Consider the following 13454-nt stretch of genomic DNA (forward strand, 5'->3'; position numbering starts at 1 on the left):
TGGAGGCAAGACATGATCCTGCTGACCAAACAGAACACATAAGGAGTGGTTTTCCCAGCATGAACCACCCCACTGAAATGAGCCTCTCTCCTGGGCCTCAGCATCTGGCAACAGGGAGGCAAAAGCACTGGCCAAACCCTCACCTGCTGTCTCAACACGACATTCTGAGCAGAAAACAACCTGTGTCCAAGCAATTAAACCAGGTGACTGAGAGGAGCTGATGACACTTGCAGCCCTCACCTTCCCTGTGCTTGTGCAGAGCTCCTGGCTGGGTTCCTTTCCCTGAGATGAGGGGCTGCCACCTTCTCATGGCTGCCAAACACACGGGAGCTGCTTGCCCTCCACAATGAGATTTTGGATCAAGAGTTTGGTGTTTATCAAGTGCTCTCTAAAGGACATCCTCAAGAGTGCCATAAAAGCAAGTAATAGTTTATGCTTCCTAAGCTGTCAGTGGCAAAGGAGACTCTGTGTTCTGAGTAGGAAGAAAGGGTCAGAGGGGTGAGCACTGCAGCTTGTTTTTCCTAAGGATCTCCGGGAGCATTGAAGCTCATTTTTCTTCAGGATCTCTCGGACAAGAGCACAAGCAGCTTGAGAAGGGCTGTTGCTTGCATGCAGATTCACAGAATACTCAGAGTTGGAAAGGACACACAAGGATCATTGAGTTCCAAATGGCCTGCACAGGGATCAAAGCCACGCCCTTGGTGTTATCAGCACCATGCTCTGACCAGCTAAGCTAATCTCAGTGTTGGGGACTGTGAAATTGGGCTGAGCCCATAGTTTGGCCTCAGCCACATAAATTTTTATGTTTTCTATAAAAGGTTGTTGAATTGTTCAGCAACCCTGCAAAACTTCTTTTTTTTTTTTTTTCCACCTGGCCCTATTAGACAACTGTGAAAGAGGATTAATTGCTCTGAAATCAATAGTGCAGCAGTGCTGACATCAGCACAAAATAATGTCAACATAGGAAAATGTAGATTTGGTATGGTAATCTAAAACAGTTTTATACTATTTGCATACACATAACTACTTTTTTACACTCATTTTATATCTATTACAATGATTTAATGGAAGTCAGTGTAGACCTACACTACAGCAACTGAGAGAAAAATTTGGTTGCATAGAATAAAAGGTCATTTTCCAAAGCCACCCCTGAAACATGTGTCAGTAAAGGCGAATATGAACAATGAGCTTTCCCTAACTGGCTAAAAATACTTGCTTTTACACTCTACAATAGTAATCGATTTGGACATGTGGTTGGTGCTTTGAGATGATCTAGTAATTGATTTTAAAACAGATGGCAGCTGTCAAATAAGCATTTGTATTTATTTGATGTTTCTATGAGAACCCTTGGGGTTTCACTATCTCAGTAGTCTTTGTTTTCTCCTTTCCTAGACCCTCTTGCTGTTCTCTGATCTCTCTTCCTCTCATGTTCTTTTGATGCATCCTACTGACAATTTCTTTTAAGCTTTCTTTCCCAACGTAAACCACGGCCTTTATGTCAGGCTTTAATTTCATTTTGCTTGAAATTCCTTCTTATTAACAGTTTTAATAAAACAGCAAAATGTTTTCAGCACACCAAATACTTCATGATCTAAGCATCAGCTACAATACATCACACAAACAGAACCATTGGTTATGCTCCCCAGAATTGATGTAATTTACCAAATCAGCAATAAATAACACTGGCCCTGAGAGCTTTTGAACCTTAAATTGCTGATGTCTTTGAATAATTTTTTAATTTTTTTTTTTTTTTTTTTAGTGATAGAAAAGAGTTGCAATGGTACAGACCAGACTGTCAGGACTGGTCTGTCCAAGCATCTTTGTCTTCTTGTACAAGTCTCTACAAGTTAGCTCACACTTGAAAATTACAAGTTATTTGTGTCTTCTAGCAAGAAGGCCCAGGAAAAAGTGGGGTTTTTTTACTTGTAAATTATCTTTTTCTCATTTTTTTTTCTGCTGATATCATCGGAAGTAATCTCTAAGCTCTCAATGGATTTCTCAGTCAGTCACTGGTGAAAGCTTCATCTTCTCCAAACAGCAAGCTAGAACTTTGCCACCTTCAGCAGAAAGGCAAAATTCACAAATATGACTCAGGATGGACAAAGGCTGCAGAACTAGCTGGATTTTAGAAAAGCATGAAGAAACCTCCATGGCCATGGCATTTACATATATGTGTTTATTAGGAAAGAGAAACTCTGCCAGTCTAGAGCTCTGTGCAAACCTGGGAAGTGGCTTTGTCATGGAAATATCTTTAGAAATGCCCCAGTGGCAGATTATGGTTCAGAACATTGAAACCATCTCTATGGATTTCCAAATGTGGTGCATACAACAGGGTTTTTTTTCCAGAACCTGCTGGTTGCCACAGATTAAGGCATTGATTAAGATTGCATAAGATTAAGGGCTGGTGCTTTTCCCTGCATTGAGTCTAATCAAGGAATTCAGAGGTCTGAATGCACTTCACTGGGACTGCTCAGTGCTTAGACAGAGGTGGACATGATAATTATAAATATTTGAGTTCTATGGCTAAAGTTGCTATATGAGTATCAAAAGAAATAGCAAAACCCGCTTGTGAAGGTCCTTACAGGATTGGGGTGGATATTATCCATGGAGGAACAAGCCAGAGGATTTCTGGGGTCTCTTCCACATTCATTTGCTGTGATTCCTTGAGAAGTTTGTTACCTGAAGTGAGATGAAAGTTTCCCATTTCACTGCTCTTGCAAGTGCTGCTGGAATTAATTGCAGTTTGAAACAATCTGGTGGCTGCCTAACTTTACACATGCTGGGCTAATTTTTGATGACAGACCTACTAGAAATGTCGACCCAGCTTCTGATCCACTGTTCAGTCTTTCCAGGGATTACCCACATGGTATTACAGCCAAATGCTACATCCAGTCCCATATTAACCACAGCCTGTTACTTGGCAGCTGAGAACCACCACAAGGGACTTCTCCTTCTGCTCCCTGATGGTGAGCAGGAGAGCTTCTACCAGGAAGCACATCCTTCAGAAGATAATGGCATTCCCACTTTGGGCAGCCTGGTTCACTCTGGATATTGCTCAGGTCTTGATTCCAAAGACAGCCACCCACATAATGCACAGGTACAGCAACCTTGAATTCAGCTCAGGGAGCATTCCTCTCATCACACCTCTGTTATTTCCCCCAGTTGCTTTTCTCCTCCAATGATGTTGAAGTGTCTAAGAGGGATATATACCAAGTTGTCACTGAAATATTCTCTGACCTAGGACTTCAAATTCTCTTCCTGAGGGTCTCTTAATTTAGAAGACTGTTTCACACAGCTTTGAAATGATCATTCAATTGGGCCTTACTCAACTAGAAGAAAGGATTAAAATACACATCTTGTAACATTCCCTGAGCACAAACATGTCACTGGCTAATACATGTGCCCACTGAAGGGTCACTGCTGATGAGCAGGGTCATCCAGCTGTTTCAGAGTGATTCATTACTAAATGTGCTGAGATGGAATAACTTGTCTCAAACCCTGTGCTTGAACCCAGCCAGGAGGTTTGAACAGCCCTTGTTCAGCTAAGGCAGCACACACTTTATTCTCACTATTTTTCAAGTTTGCATTCCCTATTGGGGCTGGCAGGCAAAACTGTGGAGAAAGAGCAGAAAGCCAGCAGGATCTGACTGTGAGGAATCTCAGCAGCTCACTCACAGCATCCTGACACCATGTATCACTCAGCAACTGCAAGCTCTGGGGAAGAGGGCGAAAGTTTTGATCAATTATCACTTTATGCTCTTAGTCAGGAGGTCATGGTCCAAATATGTAGGGGAGCTTTAGTGTATAAGGAAAGCCTGTTTTTTCACACACAAGGCAGGATCTGAACTAACTTTAAAAAGACTCAGCAGTTTTGAATGAAGCTGATTTTCAGAGCATATGCTAAATGCAAAGACAAGGAATAAACTGTCTTCAAGAACAGATTGTCTGTAAATAATTTTTTCTTTTAGCTGAAAGAACTTTCTGGTACTAATTCATTCTATAGTCCATGAGAATGTTCTCTGGTTTGCTAAAACTAACTGATCTCTCTAATAACAGCAAGGTCCTGGCTTTGTTTCAAGGCAAAGGTTCACTCAATTAAATCTCATTAACAGAGGACCACAAAACCTGCACTAAAACCTTTCTGGGTATGTGACCTTCAGCAGAACTGCTTCATTAAGTCTGAGATTCTGGAGAAAATGTTTGCTGAATAAAGTCATTCCTAATTAATGTTAAAATGTCAATGATTCATCTGCCATCCATCTTTACTCCTTTTTCTTTATGCTCTTCATTATCTCTTTAATTAGCAACCAATATAAAAGTCAAAAGCAGAATCTTTTAAATGTACATATAACAGGTGGGACAATGCAGCATAGCAAATTTGCCACATGTGCTTTCCCATGTAACTTCCTAAATATCTTTCAAAAAATCCACTTACATTCTGCCATTAAGAATTGATTAATTAATTTGTTATTTCTGAAAACCATAAGCATCGAGGATGAATTTTCCCTTGCACTCTTTCTGTTATTACCTTGTGTTTTATTCCAAGCCATATGCAAGTCTTGATTTAAAAAGTGTTTATTTACCCTGTGATGAATATAATTGTCTGTTGTCCAAGGATTGCTCATACAATTTTTTTTTTTAATTAAACATTTTCTGGTGCGTTTTTACTCTTCAGACCAGAGGGTTGTCCTGGTTGGACTGGGGGGGCTCATCAGAGGGTGGTGTACAAACCTGGTGGGTCTAAACTCAGAAAATCCTCATCCCTCTTTCCAGTGACCAGTGATGGCAGCAGACATTGGAGCTGCTTGGAGCTGTGCAGCAGGAGTTCATGGTGAAGGCTTTGAAACACTCTGTAGCCTCTCTAATTTTTATTCTGACATTAAAGTAATGGGACCCATCTCCCTGCCCATCAATCTGTACAGCATATGCAAGCCCTTCTGGTGGTTTAAATAGCAATGACTCACATGATATTAAACCTCTTAATGAAAATGTATTACATTATTGTCTTTCACAAAATGGGAGGTTTAAAAAGCCAAGTTAATGTCTTCCAAATGTCAGTAACTGGAGACACTTTGGACCAAGAGTGAATTTTATAGCTTTTCTGCAGATCTGTAAGATGAACTCGTCTTTACAATGAAGGACATTAGATTATATGAAAAGTATTAGAAATTAGAAGTTATTTGAATTTGAATTTAATAAGAACTAGGTTCTGCAAGTATTAAAAATAATTTCACATGATGGCAATATTGTTTTCTCCTTACATAGTTGACCTCTGACATGTTTGCATTGGCAGTTTTCTGAGTACCTTTTCATTGGTAATTATATTACTGAAATCTCAAAAATCCCAAAATTCAGTGGTGTAAAGGATCAGGCTCTAACCCTGGATACTTATGGCAAATTGCCTTGCAAAAGTGATTTTAAAAATGAAACAGGGATAAAAGTCAAGATGGTATCCAAGGCACAGACTCTCTGGCCTGGTATCTTGTTTTGAAGTTCCAGCCTTTCATAAGTTACAGAAAATTTCTATATTTATTTATTCCCAACTGGCAATAGAATTTAAGAGTATTTCAATTGTTACTGAGGCACTTGTATAAACACTGTTAGAATGGATTGATCTGTTTCTAGTCTGATGTTGTGAACCCTAATCATCTGCAGGACACATGGCAGGAGCAGCAGTGCCTTTTATGCTGTCATGAGTGTGTGTACTAATATGAATAATTTGATGTTTCTTCAGCAAAGGTAATTAAGCCTAATAACCTATAAATACAGAGTAATTGTTATCAATTGTGTTCATTTGTGGATATGGCATAATTTGATGAGTATTTTTGATTGATATTCCTGTGGCATCCTCCCTGTGCTGTGATTAGACTGGGATTTTCATATCTGCACTCTTTCATTTACTGCTAACTAGTAGTTTACCTCTAATAGCCTTTTCTTTTCTGTTCTCTCTCTCTTTTTTTTTTTTTTTTAATTAGAGGAGATCTTAAAGACTCACATTGCTCATTGGTGGTCTCCTGATGGCACCAGGTTGGCATATGCAACAATTAATGCCTCCAGAGTCCCCACCATGGAGATCCCGATATATACAGGCATCCTTTACCCTACTGTTAAAACTTACCATTATCCAAAGGTAAGGGAAAATTTAAAAATCAGTCCTGCTGCTCTATCAGAAATAAATGTTTATTTCCAGTAGGCTCAGACAGGAGACTAATAATGCACTCATAAGCAATGAAAATAAGCAATGAAAATAAACAGATCCAGGGGAAGACCAGCTGTTCCTCAGTGAATGTGCATTTAGAACATTTTTTAGCTGCTTTTGTAAAATTGCACTTTTCTGGTTCTATGAGAATTAGTAACTCTGTATACAATGAAAACAAAATTTAGAAATCCTTGCTTTTTGCACACACAAAAGCAATTGTGCTTCCATGCTGGAACGGGTGGAAGTTGGATGTTATCTGTGGGATTTTCTCCAGGATGGGGTTGTTGGTGTCTGAGAGTTGGGAATTTCTTTATTTCTGTGGATATGTTTCTATATTTAGACATGTTTCTATATTTAGACATGTTTCTATATTTAGATACATTTCTATATTTAGAGATAGATAGATAGATAGATAGATAGATAGATAGATAGATAGATAGATAGACACATGCATACATATATTCTATGTTTACATAGGCTCCCTTTTGTATAGAAGGAAAATGTAGTATTTGGGCTTCCTTACAATATCCAGGACGGCCTAATAATCAGAGGAGACACTGGTTTTAGAGGTTTGCTGTGCCTGAAAGACAAAAGAGCCAATCTCCCCTTGACTGCAGACCTGCAGTGAGTGCACAGCACTGACACAGCTCTCCAGCAGCACAAACTCACTGCTGCTGTTTTTGCTGTAATTTCCTGCTCTAGAGCAGCACAGGGGTGTCTGCTGCAGTCATTCCTTCTGGGTCTCTTGCTTTAAGCACTGATTACCTAAGACCTCACACGCTGGCCCAAATTGAAGCACAATTTAACAGGGGAGATACCCACCTATATGCAGGTTTTGTGGAAATCAATGGTTCAGCAGGGGATGCCGTTTCCTACAGTACAAAATGAATCAGTATTTTACTGTATCAACCATCATCCTATTAGACAATCTTTTGTCAAAAGGTGCAGGATATAGCAAAATTTCTAGTTGCCATGAGAAGTAGGATTTTTTACTAAGTTTAGAAGTGTCCTGAGTAAAACTGCCCTTTTTTTGTGCTTGCCAACCTCTCCACACCTCTGTGCCACATCCCTAGATCTGCAGTCTCCCTGAGAAAGGCCACAGCAGTCCAATCCATACCCTGTTCAATGGGAATGCTTTTTATAATCCATGGGGATGTAATAAATCAAAACCATTCTGTACTCTATATGACATGGTAATCATATACAACACATGTATATATACAACATCTGTATCATATTTATTCTTTTCTAAAATCCAGGCTGGAATGGAAAATCCAACTATTTCTTTGCATGTGATTGGTCTGAATGGACCCACTCATGACCTGGAAATGACTCCCCCAGATGATCAGAGAATGAGGTAGGTGCTTTCTCACCCTTGAATGCTGGCTCCAGGTCCCTTGGGGTTTTTTCAAGATAATTTTGCAGTTTTTAACACCGGACCTTTCTCTGCTGCTATCAAAAAGTTTCATTTTATGTAAATCTGCTTATTTTTTTTTTCCATAACTTGTCTTTTTACATATATTTTATATAATATTATATTAGAACAGGTTTACACTGAATAACTTTAAAATAATCCAAACACATTTACGCAAAAGAAGATGTATGACCTCTGGCCAAGCCAAATGGGTATTTGCCATTTAAAAATACAACTTCAGACTTGTGTACAGCAGGTGGGAGTTCAGGATCACAGTATCCCCATCACAGTAACAGAATGGTGGCTCCTGAACTCTATAATTTCTCTTTTGGTAGCATTCTCTGTAAACAGAGAGTCTCAGAAAGGTTTTAATTACAGCAATAACTTCTGACTGCAGGATCCAAGTGCTGTTCATAAATTTGTTCTATATGGTTATGGGTGGCCATGATTTATTTGGTTGCAATCAATATTGCAAAATGATGCAAAATACATCATAATTAATTAGTGGCTGTATATTTCATCAAAGCCATGGCAATTGCCAACTCTAGGGATGATAGAAGTAGTGCTGCCAGAGCAATAGGGGTGTATTTTCATTATGCATATGTTTTCTGAAATGAGAAGACTAGTGTGATAAAACTTTATTAAAATAGGCAAGAGGGATGCACTGCACATTCAATTAGAGAAGGGAGTTTCAAGAAAGCAGGGGAAGCAGGTGATAAGGATCTTCCAGCAGACACATCCTATCTGAAGCATCTCAGTGTGCTCAGTGCACATGATATATGGACAGAGTGGTATTTCGTGTTCTCTTTATCTGGAGCAAAGTGATTTAGTACAATTAATAAAGCTGAGAATAAAGTGGAGATATGCCATGGCCTTTTTTCTTTCAAAATTGAAAGAAGCCAGAAATTTTCCACAGAAATTGGATATTTTTCAGGAAAAAACCCCAAAACAATACAAAAAATAAACAAGCAAGCAAACCCATCAAAACAAGAAAAAAAAAAAGCAAAGCTTATGATGGTAAAACATATTTGGAGGTGAAATGTACAATACTGAGCACTTGTCCTTTTTAAATATCTTTCATTCTGAACATTTTTGTTGAGTTTTCTCCAATGCTGTGCTCTTCTGTTAAAAAAGGAAAGTGAAGAGAAGGGGTTGAAATTGAAGGGTGAAAAGTAGTACTATAACATTTAAGGCCTGACAGGCATTTTTTATTTTGGTGAAAACCACTGAACCTCAAGAGTTTCATCTGCAGATGGTCAGAATTAGATCATCACCCAGCTTATTTCTCCTATTTGCATCTCAGGTGGCAAATTGAGGGATGATATTATCTCCCTCAAGTGCAGAAATCATCACTGGCCCTTGCATGGGCCAGAAACAAATAAATAATGGAAAAACTCAGACAACTCCAGTCTGAATTCTGATGAGTTGTCTGTGCCCAGGGACCATTGGCTTGGCTGCTACCTGTCCCTTGGCCTGTAATAAATCACTGTCCTTTGTGTTGTTTGTGGCTTTGTTACCATGGTCATACTGTAGGAATTCATATTGTAGAGTCACACCTCATGTTTGGGATTCCTGCCTCCAGGAAGCAGCCATGGAAAGCTGGGGCATGAACAAGGCTGCTGCACAATTATCTCAGTCTCAGATGATTCAAATTGAACCAAAAATGTCTTTACTGGGATGTGGAAATCCATTGCAAAACCCAGCATGGCTTCACCCTTCCTGACAGGGCTCAAACAAGGTGTCCCTTCCCTTTTGCTCTGATGTGGGTGTCTGTAAATGCAGTGGTCAAGGATCTGCTGGTATAGATTTTGTTCTATGGAAGAAACAGGTTCTCCCTTAAATCAGCTCCACATAAAGTGTGGGACAGGTCATGCAGACAGGGCTTGGGAATTGCACTGATTCCCCGTTTCTCTCCACTGGCTGCTCAACCAGTGCTGCTGCAGGAGCAGCAGATGTTTAAAATTAGCTGAGATGAATCACACCTTCTTGTCTCATTTTCCTCTGCAAAATGGGAACCATAAAACTTGGGTGTCCTACAGAAGAGATGTGAAGGGAAGTAAATTAAATGAAAGACTCCGCACTACTCAAAAACTAGAATAATGACTATCCAGGTATCTGCAGTTATCTGTGGGCTGGGTTATCTGTGGTCTTGATGACTGGAAGAGAGTTCAGAGGAAAATTGAGACTCCATGCCCTTCTCTGGGCTGGTAGGGAAGACCAGGATTCCCATGACCTAAAATAATAATTAAAAGTTTCTGAGAAAGAACTGTGGTTCCTGTGTTCAAACAGTGAGAGGGATTTAAAAATTGAATATATGTCCTTGAAACTTTAAATTGGATTTATAGAAAAAATGCTCCAAGCCACAATGAGCACTAAAATCACATTCCTTTTCTGGGGAGACTGAATCTGCTCAGTTCATTTTGGAGAGAAAGAAGAGACAGTTATACAGTTTAATTTTGCTGGGTTGTTTTTTTCCCTCTTAGGGCCTACACTGTTGCTGATGAAGAGTAAAATTACAATTTTATTTCATGCTCTAAATTTTCAGATTGCTGTTGTCTCACCTGGGCATATCCTTCCCCCAGTGCAGCAGATGCAAGCATTGATGCTTTTTGTTCCTTTTCCCCGCAGCCAATTTCAGACACTAAATATTACTGAAAAGTACAAAATCAATTTCCAGCTTGTTATTTTTCTAGACAAACAGACCTTTGTGCTTTTGCCCTTTCTCTTCAGTATATGCAGGAGCTCTTGCCAGAGCACAAAGGATTCTCCAGCGACACAGCACATTATTTCCAACGAGAGCAACAATTCCTTATACATATTTTATAGCAAACAAATGAACTAATACATTTTTTATAGACTGTATGCTGTAAAAAGTCTTATTATACTTTAAGGATGTCTTGGCCCACATGGCCCAGCAGTATATCATCATAGCATCACCAGCTTTGGCAGTTCAGCCAGAGTTGTGCCCTACAAATGAAGTGGTGGAGCCCTGAATTGCTGCAGAGGTGGACATCTGGTGGCACCATGCCCTGGCTCTGAGAAGGCAACCATCAGTGAATTTATTCCTGTGTTTTCCAGCCCAGCCTAAGTGTTTGTAGTCCTCACTATTGCATGGGACTTTTCCTGGAGGTATCAATTACAAAACTGTGCAGCCCACACCCATGGTTTACTCCAAGTATCATCACAACCTGAATATGTCCAGCAATAAGATGGTGCAGGCAGTGTAGGAGGGAGGTTTTGCTCATGTAACCTGTCTCTGCTGATGTCTTTATGGCAACCAGCTGTATCTGCTTTACAGAAACCCTGCATTGCTCCAAACTCTATCCTTCTTACTACCTGTCTTTTAATACAACACTCCTGGATACTTTGGTGTGTAGCCAGCATGCTCAGAGGCCATCAACTTTTCATAAGCATCAAGAACCCAACCATTGATAGTGATGGGTCTGAGACAGCTCAGTTTTAGTGTGCTCAGAATGGAAAAGGTTTGCAGTTTCTTTTCCACCTGTGCATAAATTTGTAGCTCCAGGCAGTTCAATCCTTCTTGGAAGACAGACTAGCTTGGAAGATTCTTCATCTCTGTATTCATCTCTTCTTTGAAAATAACTTCCAGAAGTGGCAGATAAAACACCTGCACAGCCCTAAAAATGTCATTTTTAGAGGTTGAAATCCATACCTAAAGCAGTGTAGATACTTCAGGACACAATATTCTTTAAAACCACAGCTCTCTCCTGGACTGCTTGCCTGCAGCAGCCCCTGGCTGCTCTGCCACGTGGCAATCATTAGGATGGCAGCGTTGTGATCTGGTTTGTGTGTGTCTGTGTTTGCAGGGACTACTACATCACCATGGTGAAATGGGCCACCAGCACCAAGGTGGCAGTGAACTGGCTGAACAGGGCCCAGAACGTGTCCATCCTGACGCTCTGCGACGCCACCACGGGGGTCTGCACCAAGGTAGGAGAGACCTGCACAGCGGTCACCTGCCATCAGCATCCATAACCCATGCAAAGAGAGACTATTTAACTTTTTTTACATGGTGAAAAGCCAGCTGGAACACATTAATTTAGGCAGACAGAACATAAACAATGTTCAACTTTTAATTTTTTTTTTAACACCTAGTAATCCAAGAGCACTCTGTGTGTGTTTGAGGGAGAGTGATTACCTGTCTTGGTTACCTTTATCCACACACAAGCAACAATTTGCAACCTAAATATCTTGGCAACATTCTAGCTGCATTATATGTATTTAATGGCATTAAAACCAGCTCATGCTTATCTACACATACCTTAATTGTGGTTAATTAATCCCTTCTATAAACGCAGTAACACAAATGGTGTATTGATTTAGATCAGCAGATTCCATCATTTGAACTGGCACATGTTTCCACTGTATAAAGTTGTTCTAATACAACCATCCCTTGAAAAGCATCATGCAATTCTGTGCGTAGAGCATGGTGCTAAGTTTTTTTCTTAATAACTTTCACTTAAGCCTTTATTTATTTCTTAAGAAGATTTATTTCTTTGGGGAATAATACATCTTGTGGATTTATGTGTTTTGTTTGTATGTGTAAAATGCTTTTTTGCTCTAGTGAATGTTTATCCATCAGGAAGGAGAGTCAAGAAAAGCAGCCACTGGATTCCACTCCAGAAGCCCATATTTAAACAGTTTCTCTATATTTCTGAGCAACCTGTCAACTCCAATCCAACAGCTTCCTGCAGTGATAGGCAAAATATAACAGGTATGGTATTAATGATTTTTTTGTGTTTTAGAAACATGAAGATGAGAGCGATGCCTGGCTGCACAGACAGGTAAGAGTGATCTTCTCCTTGTAGTCACGTTTTTGGTAGGATTATTGCTTCACTGAGTTTTTCCCCAAGGAGAAAAAACTGATTTCCAGGTTTGAGAGAGACACTTGGAAGATGCCATGATCTGTATGACAGAAAAGAGCTTCTCAGTAACAAACAATTTCTTAGTAAAGGTGCCATCCACTCTGGTAGGTCCCATAGTCCTTAGCCTGCAATTTACTTGTATTTAAAAGAGATTAAAAGATGATGTGGGTGGAAAATCACTCACTAGCAATATCTGTATAGGACTCATCAGCCTCAGAGGCAATCCTTCATACCCTGCCCTGACACTGATGATGAGGGTTTAAATACTATGGGGGTTTTTTTCTGGTCATTTTATTGAGAGGATCTCTGTCCATTCAGAGACAAAATCATGCAGATAGAGTGTTGAGTCACTTAAATATCATCTATAACACTTGCCCAAGTGAAGGGACCTCAGATTAGATGAAGCTGTGATCTCGATTCAGCCACAGCACCAAACCGTTTTTCAAGCCCTGTGTGAATGCCAGGCAGGGAGCAGCGTGTCACAAAATATCTTGTTTGATATATTTTTTCTAAGTCCATATTTAAAGCATTTCAAATTTTTGTCACAGCCTGCTCAGAGGAGCCAAGACCCTGTAGAAATGGCACTTCATCAGTTCACAGCAAGAACAATGCCCTCCTCTGTTCCAGTGGCTGTCCTGCAGCAATGGGCTGTGTGTGATCCAGATGAAAATTGATTGTATGGGGAAATAGATTTGTTGCTCCAAGCACTTTAAATAATCTTTTGCTGATATGGAGTAAAAATGGTGCTGAAATAGTCTTTACATTCATAAGGACTGTATTGGCTTGAGTAGGAAACAAAAGCTTAAAAGACAAGCCAAATCAAGGGAAAATTAAATTGTCCAGTTATTGTACATTAAAAATAATAATTAAAAAAATTTAACTGGCATTATTTACTTTATAAGTTTGAAGGCAATAGCAGTAAAATAATCCTTCCATTGTTATTTACTGCAGTATA

At 39.7% G+C, this 13454-nt stretch overlaps 1 protein-coding gene across 2 annotated transcripts in view; it reads left to right on the plus strand.

Moving 5' to 3' along the window:
* The window catches only part of DPP6 (dipeptidyl peptidase like 6), a 394434-nt gene that overhangs the window by 335034 nt on the left and 45946 nt on the right, over nt 1-13454 (plus strand). For both annotated transcript variants that reach the window (XM_053979702.1, XM_053979712.1), the window contains exons 9-12: nt 5976-6130; nt 7459-7556; nt 11441-11564; nt 12380-12418. In XM_053979702.1, the coding sequence (XP_053835677.1) occupies nt 5976-6130; nt 7459-7556; nt 11441-11564; nt 12380-12418 (416 nt within the window). The remainder of the gene's footprint in view (nt 1-5975; nt 6131-7458; nt 7557-11440; nt 11565-12379; nt 12419-13454) is intronic.

This window comes from Vidua macroura, chromosome 1 (genome assembly GCF_024509145.1).
Source record: "Vidua macroura isolate BioBank_ID:100142 chromosome 1, ASM2450914v1, whole genome shotgun sequence".
Classification (NCBI taxonomy): Eukaryota; Metazoa; Chordata; class Aves; order Passeriformes; family Viduidae; genus Vidua; species Vidua macroura.